The sequence below is a fragment of the Heteronotia binoei genome, chromosome 3, assembly GCF_032191835.1.
Source record: "Heteronotia binoei isolate CCM8104 ecotype False Entrance Well chromosome 3, APGP_CSIRO_Hbin_v1, whole genome shotgun sequence".
NCBI lineage: Eukaryota > Metazoa > Chordata > Lepidosauria > Squamata > Gekkonidae > Heteronotia > Heteronotia binoei.
The window spans coordinates 170,543,175-170,565,629 of NC_083225.1; the positions used below are offsets into that span (position 1 = coordinate 170,543,175).

Consider the following 22,455-nt stretch of genomic DNA (forward strand, 5'->3'; position numbering starts at 1 on the left):
TCAAGGACTTGCCAATTTCCAGACCTAGAACTGGATGGGACACCAGATACCCCTGTAGGTACAAGCATATGCAGAGACAAGAGAGAGTCAGCACCTCCTTTGGAGACCCACAAAACCAACATGGCGAACAGGAACCTGTGGAATCTAGGGCCTGGCTGCTCACTTTCTGAGCTCCCCTTCTATTTCAGAAGTTTCCACAATCAGTCCTTGAGATCAGGAACAAAGACAGGAGGAACAATAATACAGAACATGGAGCAAGAATCAGTGACATGAAATCTCCTTTCCAACTACCACTGCCCCAAAGGATGAACTTTGACCTAAAATCAGAGACCAATATTTTGTGCTACCACAAGCCTGGGCTTTTATTTCTTTTCACTATTTAGTGGGCTGGCATAGCAAGGCTGGATTTAAACAACAAAAAGCAAAAGTCTGCTGCTACCTGGAAACATCTATTTCTGATCAACTCTGTATCATCTGCCTCCAGCTCTAGTTTCATGGATGGACAGATCTCCTGCTATTTCAGCGATTTTGTTCTAAATACTATTTGCTGCCCTGCTGGATGGCTCCTCAGCCTTGCCAACAGGAATGAAATCTGAAATTTATCATCCCAGCATTGGTAGAAATGGAAACCGGACAGCACTTACTTGTAACAGTTCATCAAGTGGTCGTCTGTGCAGGCGCACACAGGGACTGCGCTTTTGCAGGCCAGTCACAGAGAGGAGCTGGCAAGCTTCACAGAGAAGTTTCTAGATACCAAGAGTGCTCCTGCTACCTTCATTTTCAGTGTAGCCTTTCCCGTCTAAAAGTCACATGATGTGGGAGGGGCAAACACTCTTCCCGCAGTGCTCTCTTTGCCACCATAAGGAGTGGGCACTCTTGGGATCTAGAAACTTTTCTATAAAGCTTGCTAGCTCTTCTCTGTGGCCAGCCTGTGAAAGCACAGTCCGCATGTGGGACTGCACAGAAGCCACAAAGATTAACAGGTCTAATTTTTTTCTAAATGTAAAGAATTAGACTTTCTGTAAAAAATCAATTTTCTGCCTTTTCCATTATCCTAGAATGTCTCAGTCAGATTGAAGGAAGCTTGCACAGAAATGGGTGACAAGGGTACAGCATCCTAAATTCTGCTTGTATTGCACCAGTATTAGTAAACCCAGAACATATAAAATAGCCACCTGAATGCCTGTCTGACTGAATTCATGATGGCATTGTCCAAGTAGCCCATCTAAACAGGGGATCTGCAGAATGACATTAAGACCAGTCTACATAATAGATAATCTAAATAATGGTCTAAATAATACGGAATTGAGCCCTGTGGCGCAGAGTGGTAAACTGCAGTACTGTAGTCCAAAGCTCTGCTCACGATCTAAATTCTATCCCAGCGGAAGCTGGGTTTAGGTAGCTGGCTCAAGGTTGACTCAGCCTTCCATCCTTCCAAGGTCAGTAAAATGAGTACCCAGCTTGCTGGGGGGAAAGTGCAGATGACTGGGGAAGGCAATGGCAAACCACGCCGTAAAAAGTCTGCCGTGAAAGTGTCATGATGTGACGTCACTCCAGAATCGGAAACGACTGGTGCTTGCACAGGGGACTACCTTAATAAAAAAAGAGAGCCTAAGGAGGTTTCGGAACAAATTGAAAACAGGTCAGCGCATTAACACTGTAGAAGTTTGGATCTTTCTTTTATAACCAGTGTGATATTTTAGTCATAAATAGGAAATAAAGCTGAAAGGCCACTCTGGAGGACTGCATCTCTCTTTCCCAAACATGGACCCTTTGGGGAGGAAACTGGAGGCTCCCTGCTGCTTCTCCTTAGTGATTTCTTTGTGGATGTTTTGTTAATTTGTTTTTGAGATTCATTGTTTTATTGATTTTTTATTTCTGTAACCTATTGAGGGTGCTGCCACATGTAAAGAGAGCAACAACTTATAAGTTAAATCAAGGAATAAGAACAGCCCTGCTGGAGCAAATCAGTGGTCCATGTAGTCCAGCATTCTCCCACACAGTGGCCAACCGGTTCCTCCGGACGCCTAACAATGAGGCACAGAGACCAAGGCCTTCTCCCGATGTTGCCCCCTGGCACTGGGATTCAGAGGTCTACTGCATCTGAACTTGGAGGTTCCCATTAGTCACCAGGGCTAGTAGCAACAAAGAGACCTATCCTCTATGAATCTGTCTAATCCCCATTTAAAGCTTTCTATGGCTGTGGCCATCACTGCATCCTCTTGCAGCAAATTCCACATTTTAATCACTCTTTGTGTAAAGAAGTATTCCCTTTTGTCTGTTCTGAATCTGCTGCCCATCAGCTTCACTGGGTGCCCTGCAGTTCTAGTATTTTGGGAGAGGGGGAAAAAGAAAACAAATAAACAGGGGTCGAATTCTAACAGGAGCTCCTTTGCATATTAGGCCACACACCCCTGATGTAGCCAATCCTGCAAGAGCTTACAAGGCTCTTTTTTATAAGCTCTTGGAGGATTGGCTACATCAGGAGTGTGTGGCCTAATATGCAAAGGAGCTTCTGCTAGAATTCCACCCTTGCAAACGAATAACTTTGTCCCTTAAAAAGGGGGATGGCAAAAATATAACAATTCTGACCTTTATTCATAATTAAGTAATCAAGGGGGGGGGGAACCCCCCTGCAGGATCACACATACCCTACAGCCAGCCCTTCTGCAATTAATTATCCTCAACTGTCCTGGTCCTATGATTGAGGGCTGCTTTAGAATTACCATTTTGTATATGTTCAGTGAGATCAAGTTGCAGCTTCCTTCCACATACCGTTTTCGAGATAAGAGATGAAGAGTGGTGGTTTTGCCACTGCTTGCCTCAGTGTAACAACCCTGGACTTCCATGGAGGTCTCACATCCAAATACTAAACTAAGATGACCTTGCTTAGCTTTCAGGATCCAACAGGATTGGGCTAGTCTGGTATTATTTATTTATTTAATTTATATCCTGCCCTCCCCGCCAAAGGCAGGTTCAGCATGGCTCACAAATTAAGGGTCACAAATTAAGCATTAATCATGGGATTTGAGGATAGCTAGATTTCAAATCCTAGTTATTGACATTGGTTCAAAATAAACAAGGTTGAAGTCAGTGCCAATGTAAGGCCCAACCATGATTAAAGCATCTTTAAGGAAGAAGAATGCAGAATTGTGACCTGCTCCTTTAGCCATGATTAATGGGCTGTGAGATTTATTTATTTCCAGTAGGACTACTTCTTTCTATAAATTATAATTGGGCCTCCAAAAACCTTCTGAGACTAAAAATATATTTGCTGCTGACTTTGACTTAGTCCTGCCAGAAACTTAGGAATGGCCTCTGCAACACAACCTTTGAACCATTAATACAAAGTTTTCTGATGAATACAAAAAGAATATGCTTTATTTACAAATTGGCTAATTATCGATAAACCTGAATTAACGTAAATAACATCAGTATCTGAACTTGCTTTTCATAATTTTTGCCAAGGTCTCTCTATAAACAATATGAAAGCATTTTATTTTGAATTTTTGTGGGAGATTTCAGTAGCTCATTTAAGATTCCCCCTCCCCCTTGAATATGCTGACAGTACAGTGTAAACTACGTTGTCACTGTTAATTTTATGTTGTTACATGCAGAGTTCGCAGACATTCCGTGCTACCATTACCACTAGCCTCCCCAAACCCCCCATCCCACTCATTTAGTGTTTTAGTCTCCCTGTTCTCAAGACTTGAGGGAAATAACTATTTAAAAGAACTGCATACATAAAAGACTAAAAGTAAACAACACATCCTCTGCTTCAGGAGAATAGTACGTACCAGTTCACTTTGCAGAGCCCTTTGAAAGAGTCTTAGGAAAGAAGCCAAGCTAAAGCGGTACATGTTATTAATTTTGGACAAGTCAGAGATAATAAAGTACATCTTGCTGGCACTTTCAGCCAGAGGGAGATAGGCATCCCTTTCCTGGGAATAAAAAAGACTCTGGATTAGAATGCTACTGCCATCTAGCAGTCAGAGAAAAAAAAGAGACTTCAGCTCAGAATAAAGGACACAGATTCAGGTTGGGCAGCAGGCGTACAGCACAGCAATGCAAATTACATTTTAGGAACAAATGTCCTACCGCTTAACTAAGGGGTCAGAGCCGAAAAGGGGTCAGAGCCGAAAATGGGGAAAGGGTACTGTTGGAAGAGTAAGGGGTGACATTGTTAATTACGATGTTTGTCTGATTATGACAAATCACTTTAACCGTTCTCAGGAATCTCAAAAGCCATCTGTGATTTGGCATGCTGGTCTCCTTAGATACATCTTCAATAATTCTCTCTGGAGTTGGATCCATAGTAGTTGTTTTTTTTAATTAATCCATTAGGAGGTGGAATATGGGTGTTAAATCCAAACACAACATCATTCCTATCGGCAGGTGTGTAAATTTTTATATGCATTTTACTGTTCACGAGGCTAAAATATTTATTGGGAATGTAAATGGAAATACAGAAGTGATAAAGTAACTGTGGGTATCTAGCATGCATGTCAACGGAATTTGGGGATGGCCCGTCTGTCACGAGGCATCCTCTAAAGTCAGAATAATCTTTTGTGTTAAACTGGCTTTCTGATAACTGAAGTATATAAAAATCTTATTGAGAGATCCTCTTGCTAGATAACCTCTGATCCCCAACAAACGGAAAGGAAACAAAGAAGAATATGGGGAAAAAAGAGAGGAGAAGGGGGGGAGAAAAGCAGAACTGGGAGTCCAGGAGCTCTAGTACTCCCAAGGAACACAGCAGAAACTTCTCTACCACCTCAGAGGCACATGAAGTCTAAAAACTGCTCTCCCACCCCCTGGTGAAAACTTCAGGAAGAATATCTGCCTTATACTTGGGTGGGAGAACAACCCATAAGGCACAGCAGAGCAAGAGAAAACAAAACATTTTGATGTTATATATGGCTATGATCCAACTAACTTTGAAGTACGTTTAAGTCCCACTGATATCAGCAGAAGAATAAAGCAATTGCTAAACTCTACTGCTGAAATGTATGTGACTTGAAAATGATCAACTTTGGCTGCATCAATGTTGATTAAAGTATAACTCTAGGCTGGATTGAGTACTATGTTACTTGCAAAGCAGTATAAAATAATAATAATCCATTACCACTGACCATTACTTACGTCTGTCTCAAACAACAGGTAAAATAATGTATAATAAAAGGTCCAGCCAGCTTCACATGACCTGCTAAAAGGACCGTAGAATCTAGTTCAGGGGCAAGTGAATTGAATGGTAGCGGAAACACTAAATTTTGTTTCATAAATATATTCCAAAGAAGACACGTTTAAGGAACCAGATTACCTGATCAAGAGAAATCTGAAGCCTATGGAACTCCACAAGTGATTCCTGGATGAGAGCACTACTTGCTTTCGTCTGATTTAGGGATTCAATCAGATCTTTATTTTCAAGTATATTTCCCTGAGAGGTTGCGAGGGTCTGCAGGGGAAGGGGAAAGTTCACTTGTTATAATTAGATTGCGTTATGAAATCTATGAGAATAAGTGTTTACCAAAGTAAACTTTGGAAAATAACAATGACATTTAAGACTACCGGAATCTTCACTTTCATATGATATTTTCATTTATTAGTGTACCGGCTCTCCAATATGGTATATAAGGAAGTTTATCACAACAGGAATCAATAAAAGCCATAATACGTTATTATAAATAATAAAAAATTCATCTATCAATGACAAACTACTTGAGCACGCATGCTGTTTGCTGCTACTGCTGAGTAGTACACACTGCTACTTTTGTGTCTTTTGGCTCTTGGCAGGCAGCCCTTCAACAGAATATCTAGTTGGATGTGTAGTTACAGGCATGGCATGTATAGTATGAGGCTTGTAGTTCGGCCACACTTTTTTTTTTTTTACTTTGCTATTGATCAACTTGCTGCTGTCCAAAAATGTTGCTGTTCCTCATCCTCTCCTTTCTCCCTGGTGGGATTCAAACCTTTCCCTCCTGTTTCTCACACAAGGGAATGACAGGAGTATCTTCTGCAAATTATGTTACCTGTTTCCTTCTCTTTGTTCTGATGCCTGCGCCCCCCTTGTTCGCAAAGGTTGTTCTCAGGTCAACCCTGCCCCCGCACACACTCTTGCCTGGAAAAAGACTTTCATATGAGTTTCACCTGACAAGTAAGTTATGAAGCTATCTGAGCTCTGTGCCATCCTGATGAAAAGGAATGCATTTGGAAAAGACTTGCACCCCAGTTTTTACATCTTTCAGAAGTGCAGCACTTATAAGGCATTCGGTAGGCCTCTCTATAGTGGAGGTGCTGTGTTTCTTACATTACTTCCATTTTTATGTTCTCCATGTGGGTGGCAATGCATGCCAGCATCAATGTATTTTGGCTGGCCTCAATATAACTAACAGAAGAATACAAAATATTGAACAAATGTTTATTCAATACCATATTTCCAAAATAAGGAAGTGGAGCATAAGCCAGTGTGTTTAGTTGCTTCACCCAAAACACCTTCACCATCAGAACTCCATTTAAATACTTGAAGAACTAAAACATGCCAATTTCTGTTTTACAATCTATTCTTTATAAATGCAACAGCTTTGCCCTATCCTCTTTTAAGCCTATATCCTTTTCTATAGCAAGCAATTCAACATTCCACTGAAAATATGCCAAAATGTATTTATATTCTCATCATAAAAAAATACAAAGCAGTCTTTTGGTATTTGGTGAATTTCATAGAAATCCATAACGTCCAGGAAGAAAATATAGTTCTAGATTGCTTATAGTAACACTGCCAAAACCCCATCGCAGCCATTAACATATTTAAACATCCAGTGTTTTGAAATACTGAATTCCTGGATTAATCTAGCAAAAACAGTTTATGTTAATTTTACCTCCAAAAGCGTTTCTTCAAGTTTTGCTAACTGTATTTTCTTATCTTCTTCCTGTTGTAACAGTTTTGTCTTCTGTTCTTCCAAATCTGGTTTCTCATGCTGGATAGTCAATGCTAGAAGCTAAATAGAGGCAACAATATTTATAAAAAGAGAGAGATGCAAACATAAGCATTGCACAAATCCACATTTGGGGCACTAAGCACCATTTTCACATAATTGTTATTGTTTGCTTTCTTGCATTCTTCTGTAGTTTGCAATGAAAATTCAATAAGCAGAAAGATTACTAAAGACTTATTCTTTCTAAAATTCATACTGAAATATGCATTGAGTACAAACAAAATCCAGATGTCTTAGTTTATCAGTATATTTTGTTTATCAGTAACATGAACTTCTAAAACAAAAATATTTTCCCTTCATTGCCTTGGTAATCATTCATGCAAATAAGAATGAACACTCTTATCATCTACTGTTAACACCATTAAGCAAACAATACAATAGCTGGTATCAAAAAGGCCTTTTAGTATGAGAAGACTCTTCTGCTTGAATGATGGGGGTCTCTGATTTCCACTCATTTTATCTGCCAGCTTCAAGAGGGTAGCTGTGTTAGTTTGTGTAAAGAACACCCCCCTTCCCCACACACTTTGAGTTTTAAAAGTGTGTGGTTTTTTTCCTCTCTGGAAGTGGCAGGGAGCCAGTTCAATAGCTTGCTTGATTACATCTATACATATGCTAATAGCCCTGGCAGGAAACCTTAAGGAATTTGGTGCTAGGAAGTCTCCAGGAGACTCCTTGGAGATTTCCTAGAATGCTTTCCAAGAGGGTTCCCCAGGATGCACTTGCAACCTGGATGAACTAGGTCAAGGGGGTGGAGGAAGTGATGTAAATTGGGTGGATTAAGAAAACTTCCTTGAAAAGGGAAGTGGTTCTCTCTTTCCCTTGAGATGCTGAGGGGGACAGACCTCTCATCTGAGGATGCACATACACAGCTGTCTTTTTCTGGCTATGCGGTGTCCCAAGTAATGGGATGCAGATAGGAACCTTGTAACTCTTTAAGATATTAGTGCTTGCCTTCTTTTAACATCAGTTAGGGTATGTCGAGAACAGGGAAAGGGGATTGCGTTTGACCAATCTTCTTTTGAAATCTATTTGAGGATCTAGTGCAATGCTTAAGGATGCTTGAAAATATTTTATTTTCAATAAATCTTTTTTGACTTTGGAGGTTGGTTCTCAGTCTCTGTACCACCCAGATCCCCCACCGTCTTGGGGCACCCTAGTGCAAGAGGGGGCCCTGGGTTGGGAGGCAAGCAGTCTGTGTGCATGTGGCTATTTCTCTAGGGGAGCCCCAAAGTTGTAATTGGTCCCTGTAGTAACCAAACTCTGGGTAACGGAGGACACAGAGCTGGAGCCTTAGGTGGGGAAGGGGAGCTAAAAGCCCTGTCCCTCCTGGCAGGAACCCCCGCCCCCAAAAGGGCAGGTGTTGACAGTGAGCTACCCTAGCGGAAGGAGAAAGTAACCCCCTCCGGGAGGTGGCAACACCAAAGGGGGTGGGCAGAGCAGGGTCTGCCCGTCAAAGCAGTCCTGTTACATCACAGTCTGCAACAGAAGAGCCTGCTTCAAGTCTAATAGTACTTTAGTTACCAACACGATTTTCAAGGTACAAGCTTTGGAAAGCTCCCTTCATTAGGTAGGTGTCAAGAGTCAAATCTTGCTATGAATGTATGACTCATGCTTTGCCTTGCACCTGGAGCTCCTGCTCTATTTCGACTGTGTGATGTGTATGTAACCGTTCTACCCTGGACAACAAATGAATGTCGCTGGCGGCTTGCATTCCTCCCTATTTTGTGAAGGGCATAATGTTACCTGTTGTACCAGTGCTTCCCAAGCTGTTTTTAGCACACCGCTGCAAGAGGGGGGCTTCTTTCTCCTCCTGGGAAAATGTTTTGAATCTTATTTCCCGCTTTGCAAACCCACCAAATCTTGCTTACACAGTAATGGTTAAGGTAACAGTATAACTGCATTGGCTGACCCTCTGGGGTCAGTTCTTCCAAGAAGTATCTCGGCTGTAACACGTCTCAATAAAAGACCTTATTAGATTTACACCATAAAGGTGTGCTTACTGAGCACTGTGCAGAACTTGACAGTAGGTGCCAGCTAGAAGACCCTTCCTTACCATTTCAGAGGATTCCCTGACCCTGAGGAACAGCTTGGTTTATGAGTATTGGTGCACTCGTGTGAAATGAGAAGAATATTCTCTGAGTACAACCTTATGAACCTGAGAAACTTGCTATGTTCTACTAGCAGCCTCAAGAGAACAACTCTGGTTTTATTTCTCACATTCAAAACACATATACTCAGTTACCTTGACGCAGAACACAAGAGTATGCTTTGGAAGCACCATTCGTTTTACTGGAAAATATTTTTTTTGTAGGCAGGGAAATTCCACAGGTATATTAGAATTTCAAGCCCGCAGCAAATAATTAAACTAGGGAGGTTGGGATCAGCGCTCCATAATCCAGAATGATTAAAACCCAAGCCCGACGATCCAGAAGGACTCTCGCATCCTGCCTTTTAGCGTTAACTGTGTCTTTTTCACAAGTCATTTTCAATACAGTAGGATTCTGAGTTGTAAAAAAAGATACTGAAGAGAACGTTAACTAAAATGGAATCTCTTCTCACTGGGAAGCATCTTTTAAAACCTCAAGCAGAAACCAGCTGGATAAGAGTGCATCCCCAGATCTTTTTGTTAAGCATTAATATTGCCAAAGGGGCATTACAAAGAAAGCAATCAGTATCTTCCACAAATTGTACACAGTCCAATGTCTTTCATCAAAATGAAGAGTATGTTATTTGAACGGCATACCTGCCCTCTTAAGCCACTTCTGGTTATAGTAAAGTTAACTTCCGTTACAATGGAAGCTGCATCAGGTGGGATGTAAGGATTTGGGTTTCTTGTTGACAGAAATAAGAGGAATTCCTCATTGTAGTCAATTATCTTGTCACCAATTTGTACAGCATATCTCGGTCCTGTGAGAAAAACAAAGAACTGCTCTAGAAGATATGCATAGAGTGGAAAGTGTTTACAGCCAGATGCCTGGGGAAAATTACCAAAACAAAATATTCAGAAAATGCAACAACTCAACTTCCTTTAGAAAAAAAAAAATCTAGCAAGAACACATTCTCATTAAGGTACCCAAAACTGAGTAGCTCCCTATATGCTTTGAAGTGGAATATTCATATGGAGCTCCCATTCTCTACATCGGCTAAAGCCACTCTGGGATCTTCAATACAAATGGAACACAGTGTAACAATGTTTGCATAACCTGAAGCCAAATTGCTTATTTACATATCTCTAGCCTGCTGTTCCATCCAAGAACCCTAAAAGAAGTTAACAATTACAATTCTAATAGTAACATGAAACGATTATGCCATTTACATAGGAACAATGCCGTTAAATTGTACACCAAAACAAAGCCACAGCTTTTAAAACAACCTGCGTGACTTGAAATTCCCACAGAGAAGGAAGGGTATCTCACTGAGGTGTCAAACTCATTTGTTATGAGGGCCGGATCTGACGTAAATGAGACCTTGTTGAGTCTGTCATAAACTTTATAAAGGATACAAACACAAATATTTTTAAAAAGCTTAAAACATTAGCACTTGTTGGTCTTAATGGTGCTTTCTTTGCATCTCTCTTGTGCGATCCAGAGAACTGGGCAAAGAAAGCTCTGGCTCTTTCCTTCCTTCCCCAGGAGACCAGGAGGGTGAGGATCCTCAGCCAAAAGAAGGAACAGAGGCTTCACTCAGTAGCTCTGTTGTGTAACTGAGCAAACCTGGCAAAGCAAGCGGTGATGCAGAAGGAAGCAAGAGAGAGGGAGAAGGAGCAGACGGGGACCTGACAGGAGCCCTCTGTTATGTTCTTGTGTTCAGACTGGCAGCAGCTCCCCAGGGTCTCAGGCGGAGGTCACCTACTGCCTGGCCCTTTCAAATGGAAATGCCAGAAATTGAATCTGGAACCTTCTGTCTGCCAAGTGCAAGCTCTACCACTGAGCCACAGCCCCCTCCCCTTCACATCCTATCTCTATCATGGAAGCTTGCTGGGCCAGTCACACACTCTCAGCCAGACCTCAGTCACAAGTTTTATTTCTTTATTAGATTTCTGATTTGCCTACCCCTGCATACAGCAGGACTTAGGGCAAGTAACAACATATTATAAAAGCATCAATAAATAATTATTAATTTCCGGGGGAGATTAGGATTGGGAATCCAGCTCCCATCCCTTTTTAGTCTTTAGTGCTGGCTTAGAAGGTGAAGAGCTTGGGAGTGACTCTGGACACCTCACTTTCAGTGGAGGCACAGGTCACAGCGGTTGCTTGGTCTGCCTTTTTCCATCTTTGGCAAGTCAGGCAGCGAGCACCCTACCTATCTCCCAGGACCTAGCTACAGAGATCCATGTGGCAGTCACTTCCAGGTTAGATTACTGTAACTCGCTCTATGCAGGCTTACCTTTGCAACTGATCCAGAAACTCCAACTTGTGCAGAATGCAGCAGCTTGGCTCTTGATAACAATGCCTAGCCAGGCACACATCAAGTCAGTGCTGCGCAAACTGCACTGGCTACCAACTGAGTACCTGGTGGAATCAGCTCCCCTCAGAGATTTGGGCCCTTACTGAATTGTTACCTTCTCATAGGGCCTGCAAGACGGAGCTATTCCACCAGGCATTTGGTTGAGGCAGCAGGCATCTTATCCCATCGGCTGACCCTATGCTGAGATACCATCATGCTGAAATACTGATTTTATACTATCTCGTGTTCAGTATATTATGCTGTGCCCAACTGAACCGTCAAACTGTATTGTCTACTTTTATTGGTTTTAATTGCTGTATTATTGTTGTTATCCACCCTGAGCCTGTCTGGGAAAGGGCAGGATATAAATTATCTAAATAAATAAATATTTTTTTAAAAAAAATCAAGTGTAATCATAATACACCAATCATAATCAACAGATGATGCACATTGGACAATTTCATCAGAGAAAGGAATAATCCTCAGCATTGAGAAGTCCAAAAGGGAAAGAGAAGGGAGGCCCATCAAGGCAGCGATCATTCTCCTTGGTCAGGAGCTTTGACCATAGGCCTGGTGGAACAGCTCTGTTTTACAGGCCCTGCAGAACGGCGAAAGATTCCACAGGGCCCAGATCTCAGCTAGCAGAGCATTCCACCAGGCCTGTGCCAGAGCTGAAAAGGCTCTGGCTCTGATCAAGGCTAACCAAATACTTCTTGGTCCAGGAACCTTTTACAGGTCCGTAGCCATGGGGGTGGGGTGACAAGGGTGATGCCCCCAAAATGTGCCCTGCCTCAGCATTCAGCCAATGCTTGGCCAATCACTTCTGGGTCCAGGGGGCTGTGTAAGCTCAGGCAGCACCTCCATCCTCTGCCCAGGCCAGCAAATGCTGAGTGCACTCTGATCGGCTGCAGTTGGACTAGGAACAGGGCCAGTGCATGGGAGTAGGCAAAGTAGGCAGTCACCTAGGGCTTCACCTGGCCTAGGGGGTATCACTGGGTGCCCCCTCCCCAATGCATGACTCTGGCTCTTGTCACCTTGTCCTCTCCCATCACCAAGCTACCCTCAACAAAGCCAAGCCACCCCCCTCTCCCCAATGTGTGTCGGCCCCCCATAAAAAGTCTGCCATGAAAACATTGTGATGCGATGTCACCCCAGTGTCGGAAATGACTGGTGCTTGCACCGGGGACTACCTTTACCTTTTTTTAGCTATGCTAGTCCCAGACCATACAGGGTTTTAAAGGTCATTGTGAAGATAAAATGGAAAGAGAAGAGAATTATGTAAGCCTCTTTGGGTCCCTGTCAGGAAGAGGAAAGCTAGTAATGGAAGAGAATAAATAAATCCATGTAAGTTTCCCTCAATGGGACAAACATCAACTATGGAGCAAAATGGGGGGGGGGATCATGGGGGGGGGTAATGTCCTCCCTCCACATATACCAAGGTAATGATCACAGTCAGGATCAAGCCTACTTGTAGATGATCTTCCTCCAATTGGAGGTTTTGGTGAATTCCCCTTGCCACGTTCCAGAGCTGTGGGAACCAGACCCATCTCAGCCAATAGAGTGTGAGAAGTATGCAGGTTGTTTTGTCTACCTTTAGTTTGGCAACCACCCTGCAAATACCAAAATAACTAGTGGTTTAAGAACTAAAAAGTTCTTAGTTTTTTTTTAAGAACTAAAAAAAAATTCTCTTGAGCACAACAGATCAAAATCTTACCGCCTACTTATTTAACACACATGGCTGACATCAAGCCTACAATTACTCCTTGCTAAGCTGACTGTGGGCCATAATCAAGCATAGTCATAATATTCTTGTTCCATAGAGGTAAACTGTCAAGCATCAAGGTACTGGAGGACAAGAGGTGAAGAATGCAACATGGCATGGAGCCTTTTCCCTCTGCAATTAAAGAGCGGTGACAAGCTTTTGGAGACAGGAAGTGTCCTTTATCCTTCTTCTAAGAACAAAAAAGGTCAATGTAGTCCCTTAAATGAACAATACTCTGGAAGACTGCTTTACAAGAAGGCTGTGTATTGGTTTTACTTGTTTGTCACATAAATTTCACCTGCATGTTGTAAAAATGTCCAATCTCCAAATACAATCTGTATAAATATCAAGTTACTGCAACATATACATTGTATTTTTCATAACAGGCCATGAAACATTACCAGCGTGTGAACTCAAAAGCAAATTAATAAAGCACCCTTGGGCTGTGTCCACAACTGACCACCACAGAAATTGTGCACCTGCAACAAAGCTTCTGAACAACAGAAGTTTTCCAATTTCTTTTGTTACAGGCTAGAGAACGATATTTTGGGATCAAAACCGGAATGTACTAGAAAGACAGTAGAGTAAGTAGCGATGCCCGCATCATCCTTAACTCAAATACAGGGGAAATTAGTAGTGGCGTGCATTCAGCGTAAACTAAACCAAATAAATACCTTCCCCAAACACTGATAGGGTATTTTTGGGGTATTGGTTAAACTGAGTACAGATCAGAGATTTGTATTTGGCTACCGATATAGCTGAGTCCAAAAAAAGCTGATTTTTTGAGGGGGAGGCGGCTTTTATTCGGGTGCATTCAGCTATACCGAAAGCCAGCCCCGGCTGATCCTCTTGCAGCTCCTCCCCTTCCTTTCTACTGGTCTTGGAAAGCCCCAGCAGAAAGGAAGGAGGGAAGATCAGCTAGGGCTGGATGGGTTGTAAAGGAGTAGATCCTGTGGGGAAAACTCTCCTGCAGGCTTGGCTGGGGCTCTGCTGGGTTACCCGGTTTCAATGGAATTGCCCAAAAAAGCCCTCAAAGCAGCTAATCTTGCAGGGAGAACTCTCAGATCCCTCTTCCCACTTCTATTCAGCTGGCCATGTGGAGCCATTGCTAGCAGAAAGGAAGAAAGCGGGGGGGAGATCTTCCCCTTCTTCCACTCTGCTGGCCTTGGGGAGCTGCCATCAACAGAAAGTAGGAAGGGGGTGAAGATCTCAGATTTCCCCTTCTTTCCTTTGTGCTGGTTATGAAAAGTCACCTCCAGCAGATATGAAGGGAGTGGGGGAGATCTCAGAAAGGGGTTTAAACTGAGCTGCAAAGAGGATCCAGCCCAGGATCAGCTGGGGCAGTGCAGAGTTCTCAGCTCCTGCTGCACCAGCTGCTCCACTCAGTTTTTTTCTTCTTGGGTCCATTAGACCTGAATATATTCAGGAATCCTAAATATTTCCCAAATCCGAATATCATATCTGTATTGGGATTCGAGAGTATGGGAAAATACCAATTTTTTGCACACCCCTAGAAAAGAGTATACTATAAAGCAACTAGAGTGGGACATGAAGATATAAATGGACTTAAATCTGTGATTCAATTCCAGATTCCCATCTGAACTTCAGACATTCCTTAAATAAAACTGTACACTAAGTAACTGATACAACTATTGAAACATTTTTGATTTCTGAAACAACAGGATCTTCAGATTTCCTAGGAGTGTAATCCAAAGTCCTTATTCCCACAGTTGTGTGCATGACAGCATTTGATGAGTTTAGACACAGAAAGGCACAAATAGATTTCTGTTTATTTCTTTCCCCTGGCACCTCTTGGAGGCAGGGGCCAGCTCCCAATACCTGTAATGACTTGCCAGACTCCATCCCTCAGTATCAAATCAAAGTAATAAAAATAGCACATAACTCATTGTGCCATACCGTAAGGCAGATACACCCTCTCCCCGCCGATTATTATTTCTTAACATAAATAACAGCTTTTAACTCTGTGGCTTCAGTCAAGGAATATATTTCAGCTGTGCTCAAGGACTTCTTTTTTGAACCAGCACTATTGCAGTTCCCACCACCCCACGACAGCAGAAAAACTGGTTTTGAACTCTGTTCAAGGAAAAGTCAGCATCTATTGTGTCTATGGAACTAGTCAGGTTATTCTCTGGATTGCAGCCATAGTCTGATAAAGAGTCATGGCTTTAGTTTTAAAAAATTGCATTCCTTAGCCTGGTTCTTTATATTATCTCTCTTCTGCTTGTTGAATATTGATGGGGAAATGGGACCTGAATACTAATCTGATACCAGGGTTACAATGAAGTCATGCTGTAAAAAAAATGAAAAACATTCAACAATACTTCGTTATAATGAAACATATGACATTGTAAAGACCTGAGGTTTATAGTACAGAGCTAATGGTATCACTGGATAGTCCCTGGGATCCCTAATTACCTTGCATTTCTTAGGAATGTTTTAATTAATTATCGATTATTGACTGATTTTAATGTGAATTTTAATGTGAATTTAATGTTTTTATTACTGTATTGTTTACTTGAAGTGTTGTTAGCCGCCCTGAGCCTGCTTCGGCGGGGGAGGGCGGGATATAAATAAAATTTTACATTACATTACATTACATTACAGGTATGCAAGTAAAATAGCAAGTAAAAAATTCCTAACATAAATCCTCTGATATCTTTATTCATTCAACTAAAAATCTCTAGAGATCTCAGTGGAAAAAAGTATGTAAGGGTTAACTATTTGGTATATTTTAAATTCAGATCTCCTTTTATGTTGTTCCATCAACAGAGAAGCAGATGCAGTTTGGTTAATTGGGGTCCAATGCCATTTTAGTAAAACTTTCAAACACATGCATAATCATACATGGATGGAGGCAGAAATACTGCAGAAGTCACCCACTATACCGTAGGATTAATAAATGAAGGGGCACAGGTTAGGGGATGTCTTCTGTCATCAAATGAACTGGAGAATTAACTTTAGACTACGTTTAAGGAGCAACTGTGCTGTAATAATTAGTCTTAAACTAAGACCTGGGAAAGCCAACTTCAAATACCCATGAAAGTAATTGAACACTTTCTCTTAAAAGTGTTCATAGTAACCTAAGGTTTTGTGAGGATAAACTGGTTGGATTCCCCAATCTCCCAAGAGGAATAGCCAGTGAAAAAAAATCTTAATAATGTAAAACTAGGCTTTTTAATTGAAAATAAACTGCTTATAATTGAAACATTACAATGAAACATTTATTTTTATTCACACGGTACAATGTCACACTTCTGAACGGTACATTCTTTTGTCCTTTTATCTGACTGAGAAGCAAAACAATACTTTGCATTGATTCTAAATTGAAAAATTACCTTGAGCAATAAGGTCCTTTCTTAGTAGTGGATAAAGCACAGGCTCTACTCCATCCATTTCCTGTATGATGAGTGTTTTCCCAAACCGCACAGCCAATTCAAGGGCATTAATGAAGTTGACATCCTGCGCAAACAAAATTCCAGCACCACTGATTGCTCTAGTTTAACATGACTACATTACTATAAAGATGAAATGCAACAAGGAAAGTTTTTCAGAATATGCCCAAATGTACACAAAATATGAAGTCATTTTTGCCAGAACTACATTAGAAAAGAGAAGAGCTCGTGCTTGTGTGTAACGATCCCCAGGCTGCTTAAAGAATAATGAATGGGATCTCAAGTGTACAGGCAACTCTTTTTCCCACCCCAGCATTCCCCTCTACAAACACCCCAGCTACAAACAGTGACACTAGCTAGCTTTTATCTCTCCTCCCAAGCGTACCTAAGAAATGCTATGTTGCCATTATATTGTCGAGAATCACTCATACCTAGCCACAGAAAGAACAACCTTCCTTTGGCACTCTGAAAAGTTCGAGGAGGGGGAACTAGGAGCTCCCATTGCGCTGTTCTACTGGAGGGCAGGAGGCTGGTGCAGGCTGTGTACATTTCAGGAACAACTGCATTTGGAATGCAGAGGAAACAGCAATATTTAAACCAACATTCCCCCCCCCCCCAAGGTGCAGGCATTTATTGAGCTGGCAAGACTCTTCATATAAGTGAAGAGCAGGCGTGTCACGTTCTCTCCACCGGACAGATAGAGTCACATAAAATACAAGTGCTCATCAGAGATAATCAACTGTACAATCAACCAATCTGCACGATTCTTCCCCTTCTAAAAAAAGGGGGGGGAGGGAAATCACTATTTATATGGAGCACTTAAGTCACATGGAATGTTATTTATATGGTAAAAAGAGAGATGGGCATATCTGTTCTCCATTCTATGAAGATTCTTGCCAGGCTCATAGATGCCTGAACCAGGACAATGAGGTATTGATGTGAATGACTGCCTCTTTGATTTACATGCCTTTGAATCTACTTGTGAAAAAGAATAAGACTGAAGCTGAATTGCTGCATCCTCATTCCGCCAGTGAAGAATACTGGGTGGGATCCGACCAGGTTTTCCGCTGGTGAAAAAAGCAGGCAGCTATTGCTGGGGATCATGGGACCTTCATGGACAAAAACCTCATGGAACATGTAGTGATTTAACAGTTTAGGAATATCTGGTGAGAAGGCTGCTGTTTGCAAAGCCAGGGACGGAAATCCAGATAGTTTCAAAAGAGAAAATGAAGCTACCTATCTGCGTATCCTGACATGTACAAAGAGATTAAGGGCTGCAATCCCAAATACACTTACTAGGGAGTAAGTCCCACTTAGCTCACTGGGACTTACTTCCAAGTAAACACGCTTAGGCTTACAACACAGCTTTCTCGTTTGTTTTAGATGGCTGTCGAACAAAAATAGTAAGCAACAGGTTTCCTTCTCCAAAATCACAACACAAGCTTCAAGCTTCCAAGCACACCTGCTGGTTAATAATTTCCAAGCGTGATTCTTTCAAGTGTGTCTTCAACCACTCTGTAGCTCTGGAAGAAGGGTCTATCAAAAATGGACAAACTTTACTCTGTTGGTGGGGGGAAAAAGAGGGTTATGTTTCAGTCATGTTTCTTATGGCCAGAAAGTATACAACTACACAATTGACCCTTAAAACCCACCCCTGCCATTTATTTAAGAGATTTCTAATATTAAAGCAAAGTGCCGAATAGTTAAAAGGGAAATACAATTCATATGGCACAGGGGTGGCCAAATTTGTTTGATGCAAGAGCCACCTAGAATAAACTTTCAGATGTTTAAGAGCCACAAGACACGAATGTCAGATGTTTGAGAGCCGCAAGACAGACATACAAGGAAGGAAGATGAGGGAGGGAGAGGTGGAAAAAAGCAGCTTTAAATACATTCTCCAGAAGTGATTTAAAGAGAGAAATGCTGGCAGACAGGACGGTTGGGGCTTCAAGAGCCATACAATATGTGTGAAAGAGCCACATGTGGCTCCCAAGCCACAGTTTGGCCACCCCGATATACAGTATGTCATAGAAGTGAGTAAACCCCCTCACATTTTGTAAATATTTATCTTTTCATGTGACAACACTGAAGAAATGACACTTGGTTACAATGTAAAGTAGTGAGTCTACAGCTTATATAACAGTGTAAATGTGCTGTCCCCTCAAACTTACGCAACACACAGCCATTAATGTCTAAACTGCTGGCAACAAAAGTGAGTACACCCCTAAGTGATAATGTCCAAATGGAGCCCAAAGTGTCAATATTTTATGTGGCCACCATTATTTTCTAGCACTGCCTTAACCCTCTTGGGCACAGAGTTCACCAGAGTTTCACAGGTTGCCACTGGAGTCCTCTTCCACTCCTCCATGATGACGACACGTAGCTGGTGGATGTTAGAGACCTTGCGCACCTCCACCTTCTGTTTGGGGTGTGTTTGGGGTCATTATGTTGGAATACTGCCCTGCGGCCCAGTCTCCGAAAGGAGGGGATCATGCTCTTCTTCAATATGTCACAGTACATATTGGCATTCACGGTTCCCTCAATGAACTGTAGCTCCCCAGTGCCAGCAGCACTCATGCAACCCCAGACCATGACATTCCCACCACCATGCTTGACTGTAGGCAAGACACACTTGTCTTTGTACTCCTCACCTGGTTGCCGCCACACACGGTTAACACTATCTGAACCAAATAAGTTTATCTTGGTTTCAATGGGCCATAGGACATGGTTCCAGAAATCCACATCTTTAGTCTGCTTGTCCGCAGCAAACTGTTTGCAGGCTTTCTTGTGCATCATCTTTAGAAGAGGCTTTCTTCTGGGACGACAGCCCTGTAGACCAATTTGATGCAGCATGCGGTGTATGGTCTGAGCACTGACAGGCTGACCCCCCACCCCTTCAACCTCTGTAGCAATGCTGGCAGCACTCATTTCCCAAAGTCTATTTCCCAAAGCCAACCTCTGGATATGACGCTGAGCACGGGCACTCAACTTCTTTGGTCGACCATGGCGAGGCCTGTTCTGAGTGGAACCTGTCCTGTTAAACCGCTGTATGGTCATGGCCACCGTGCTGCAGCTCAGTTTTAGGGTCTTGACAATCTTCTTATAGCCTAGGCCATCTTTATGTAGAGCAACAATTCATTTTTTCAGATCCTCAGAGAGTTCATTGCCATGAGGTGGCATGTGGAACTTCCAGTGACCAGTATGAGGGAGTGAGAGCGATAACCTGCTTCCCCTTCACACCTGATACCTTGTACCACTAACGAGTCACATGATACCAGGGAGAGAAAATGGCTACTTGGGCCCCATTTGGACATTATCACTTAAGGGTGTACTCACTTTTGTTGCCAGCAGTCTAGACATTAATGGCTGTGTGTTGCGTAAGTTTGAGGGGACAGCACATTTACACTGTTAGACAAGCTGTAGACTCACTACTTTACATTGTAGCCAAGTGTCATTTCTTCAGTGTTGTCACATGAAAAGATATACTTAAATATTTACAAAATGTGAGGGGGTGTACTCACTTCTGTGATATACTGTAGCATATGCATGAAAATGGATAACATCTGAGCAAACCATTACTCCCAAGTTTGACTCGTATCTTAACAGTGAATTTCCTTCACACTTCTTAGACCAGAAGAATTTCAAGTAGGAAAATGAAAGATGTTTTGGCTGCTGAAAGGTGCACTAGGGGAGGTTTTGACAGAAACTATTCTCAGTTGTTTCAAATAATACCATCAAGCATTCCATGCTTATGAGACAATACTGTATAAACATGGATAATTATCTGAAGCCCAGGACAGTCATCAGTGAAATTAGGTGCATTCTACCTTTCTTTTTCCCAGTACACAGCTTAATGTAGTTTTAATGGAGCATTCTGAATTGGAGAAGAATTTCTATGGAAGAAAAAAGGAGTACCCAGTCTCTCACCAAGCACAGCTGCCCTAATAAGTTTAGGACAGAAGAGGAAATGAAAAGAAACCTCTTCCTTTGCTTGCCCTTGGCAAACAAGTCAGGCTAGAAGTAAGAATGGAGCACAGAAAGAACCTTTCCCACAAGGGCCAGCATGTCAGTATGAATGTACTGTTCGCTGGGCAATACCTTGAAGAGAATTAAAAAAAAAAAATGATAGTTTACCTGCAATATCACAAGGGCATTCTCTATTGACAGATCATCTGAGGGCAAGCCTTCACTCTTCCAAATCAATTGCTCACTCTCTGAGCACAGGAATCGCCTAAGATCAAATTCTAAAAAACAGAAAACATCTCTTTTAATTCGACTGAATTTGAGAGTTTATATAGTTTCTTCCCTTCTCGCTAAACGCCTAGAAAGCATTACACTGCAGCTGCTTTAGCACATTTTCTTTTTCTGCACTTTAGTTAGCAGGTGGGAAGACAGAACCCTTGGCAAGACAGCCTCTCCAGGGGTCGTGACATTTGGGCAACTGAGCCACAGAGAAGGTGGATTATGAAGCACTATGGAAGGGCTTACTCAGTATATAAAACTATGACTTTAAAGTCAGGAAAAACTGGAAAGGGAAAAAAAACACATGGACATATAGATTAGAACATGAGCGTGGTGCAGGGTTGGCATGCCAGAACAGGACCTGGGAGAGGGAGGTCTGAATACGCATTCTGCCATAGAAGCTGGGTGACTTTGAGCCGGTCACTTGCACAGGGCTGTTGTCGTCAGGGATCATTTTGTGCCGGAGCTCATTAGCACAACTCATTTGCATATGCCACACATCCCTGACATCCCTGGCAGGTGTACTAAATTATATCAGCTCAGCCTCTATCTTAAAATGCTTCTTGAATTATAATTGTCATTATAAAACCTTGCTCCCATCATACTTTTAAAATTACTTTCTCCTAAGTGGCCACAAGTGGCATGCTTTATATGTTTTGGTTATTTTCCCATTTTTGGTGGGGGGAAAATATTAGAAAGTTTGTCAAATGGTAGAGTTCAGCAAAATTCTTCCATAATGAATAATGGAGCCCAGAAGCAAGTATTGGAGGGGGGGTGGTTAGGGGTTAAGAAAGAAATAGCACAATAAAATTTAGAACTTCTGGAGCTCTGCTCTTGTGAGCTCCTGCCCCAAAATGAGGCCTGGTTGTTGTAAAAATGAAAGGGAGGAAAGGCGAATTAAATTGTAAGCTGTTTTGTTCCACTGGGGATGAAAGCAGGGTAAAAAATTTTTATCCCATATGAACCCTGCCCCTTTCAGAGATCTACAGTGAGACATGCTTTAAATTCCATCATGTGGCGGAACCAGGATCAGGGCCTTCTCAACAGACATCCTGACATTATGGAACCAGCCCCTCCTCCCCGCTAGGCTCGCCATTTTGTTCATCCAAGCTTTTGGGACTGATATCTAATCTGTGCTGATACCTGAGGGTATTGCTTTGATGATGCTTTAACAATGCTGGTTTTCAGACTCAGGCTATAGCACTTTAATCAGATTTTTAAAGCCCCTTTTCTTGTAAATGAGGTGATGCACAAGCAGAGAGACATCAAAACAATCTGATTTACAAGCCTTCTTGACTAAAAGCAGTAAACCATTGAGAATCTACAGATGAGCACTCAGCATCTGATGATTTTGTTTGTTTCAAGAACTTATATGTGTGTTTTTATTATTATTATTTTTTAAAAAAACCATCCCTACAGAGACATAAAAACAACAAAAATACAAAATCAATTTTAAAAAATTAAACTAATCTTACAACTCAATTATTAAAACCCACAATAACTTATAATAGCAAAGAAAGCATTAGCAGGGGGAAAGTTGTATTTTCTAAGCTACAAAATCTGAGTAACAGAATGACAAGAAATTCAAGGAAAGATGTTG

General features: G+C 41.9%; 1 protein-coding gene across 1 annotated transcript in view; it reads right to left on the reverse strand.

Annotated features, from left to right (window-relative positions):
• DYNC2H1 (dynein cytoplasmic 2 heavy chain 1) overlaps positions 1-22,455 on the reverse strand; it is a 230,035-nt gene that overhangs the window by 118,768 nt on the left and 88,812 nt on the right. Inside the window, exons 63-69 of the mRNA XM_060234883.1 lie at positions 20,748-20,857; positions 18,076-18,174; positions 16,557-16,680; positions 9,736-9,899; positions 6,876-6,995; positions 5,321-5,455; positions 3,798-3,941 (exon numbers count right to left, since the gene is read on the reverse strand). Of these exons, the coding sequence (XP_060090866.1) occupies positions 3,798-3,941; positions 5,321-5,455; positions 6,876-6,995; positions 9,736-9,899; positions 16,557-16,680; positions 18,076-18,174; positions 20,748-20,857 (896 nt within the window). The remainder of the gene's footprint in view (positions 1-3,797; positions 3,942-5,320; positions 5,456-6,875; positions 6,996-9,735; positions 9,900-16,556; positions 16,681-18,075; positions 18,175-20,747; positions 20,858-22,455) is intronic.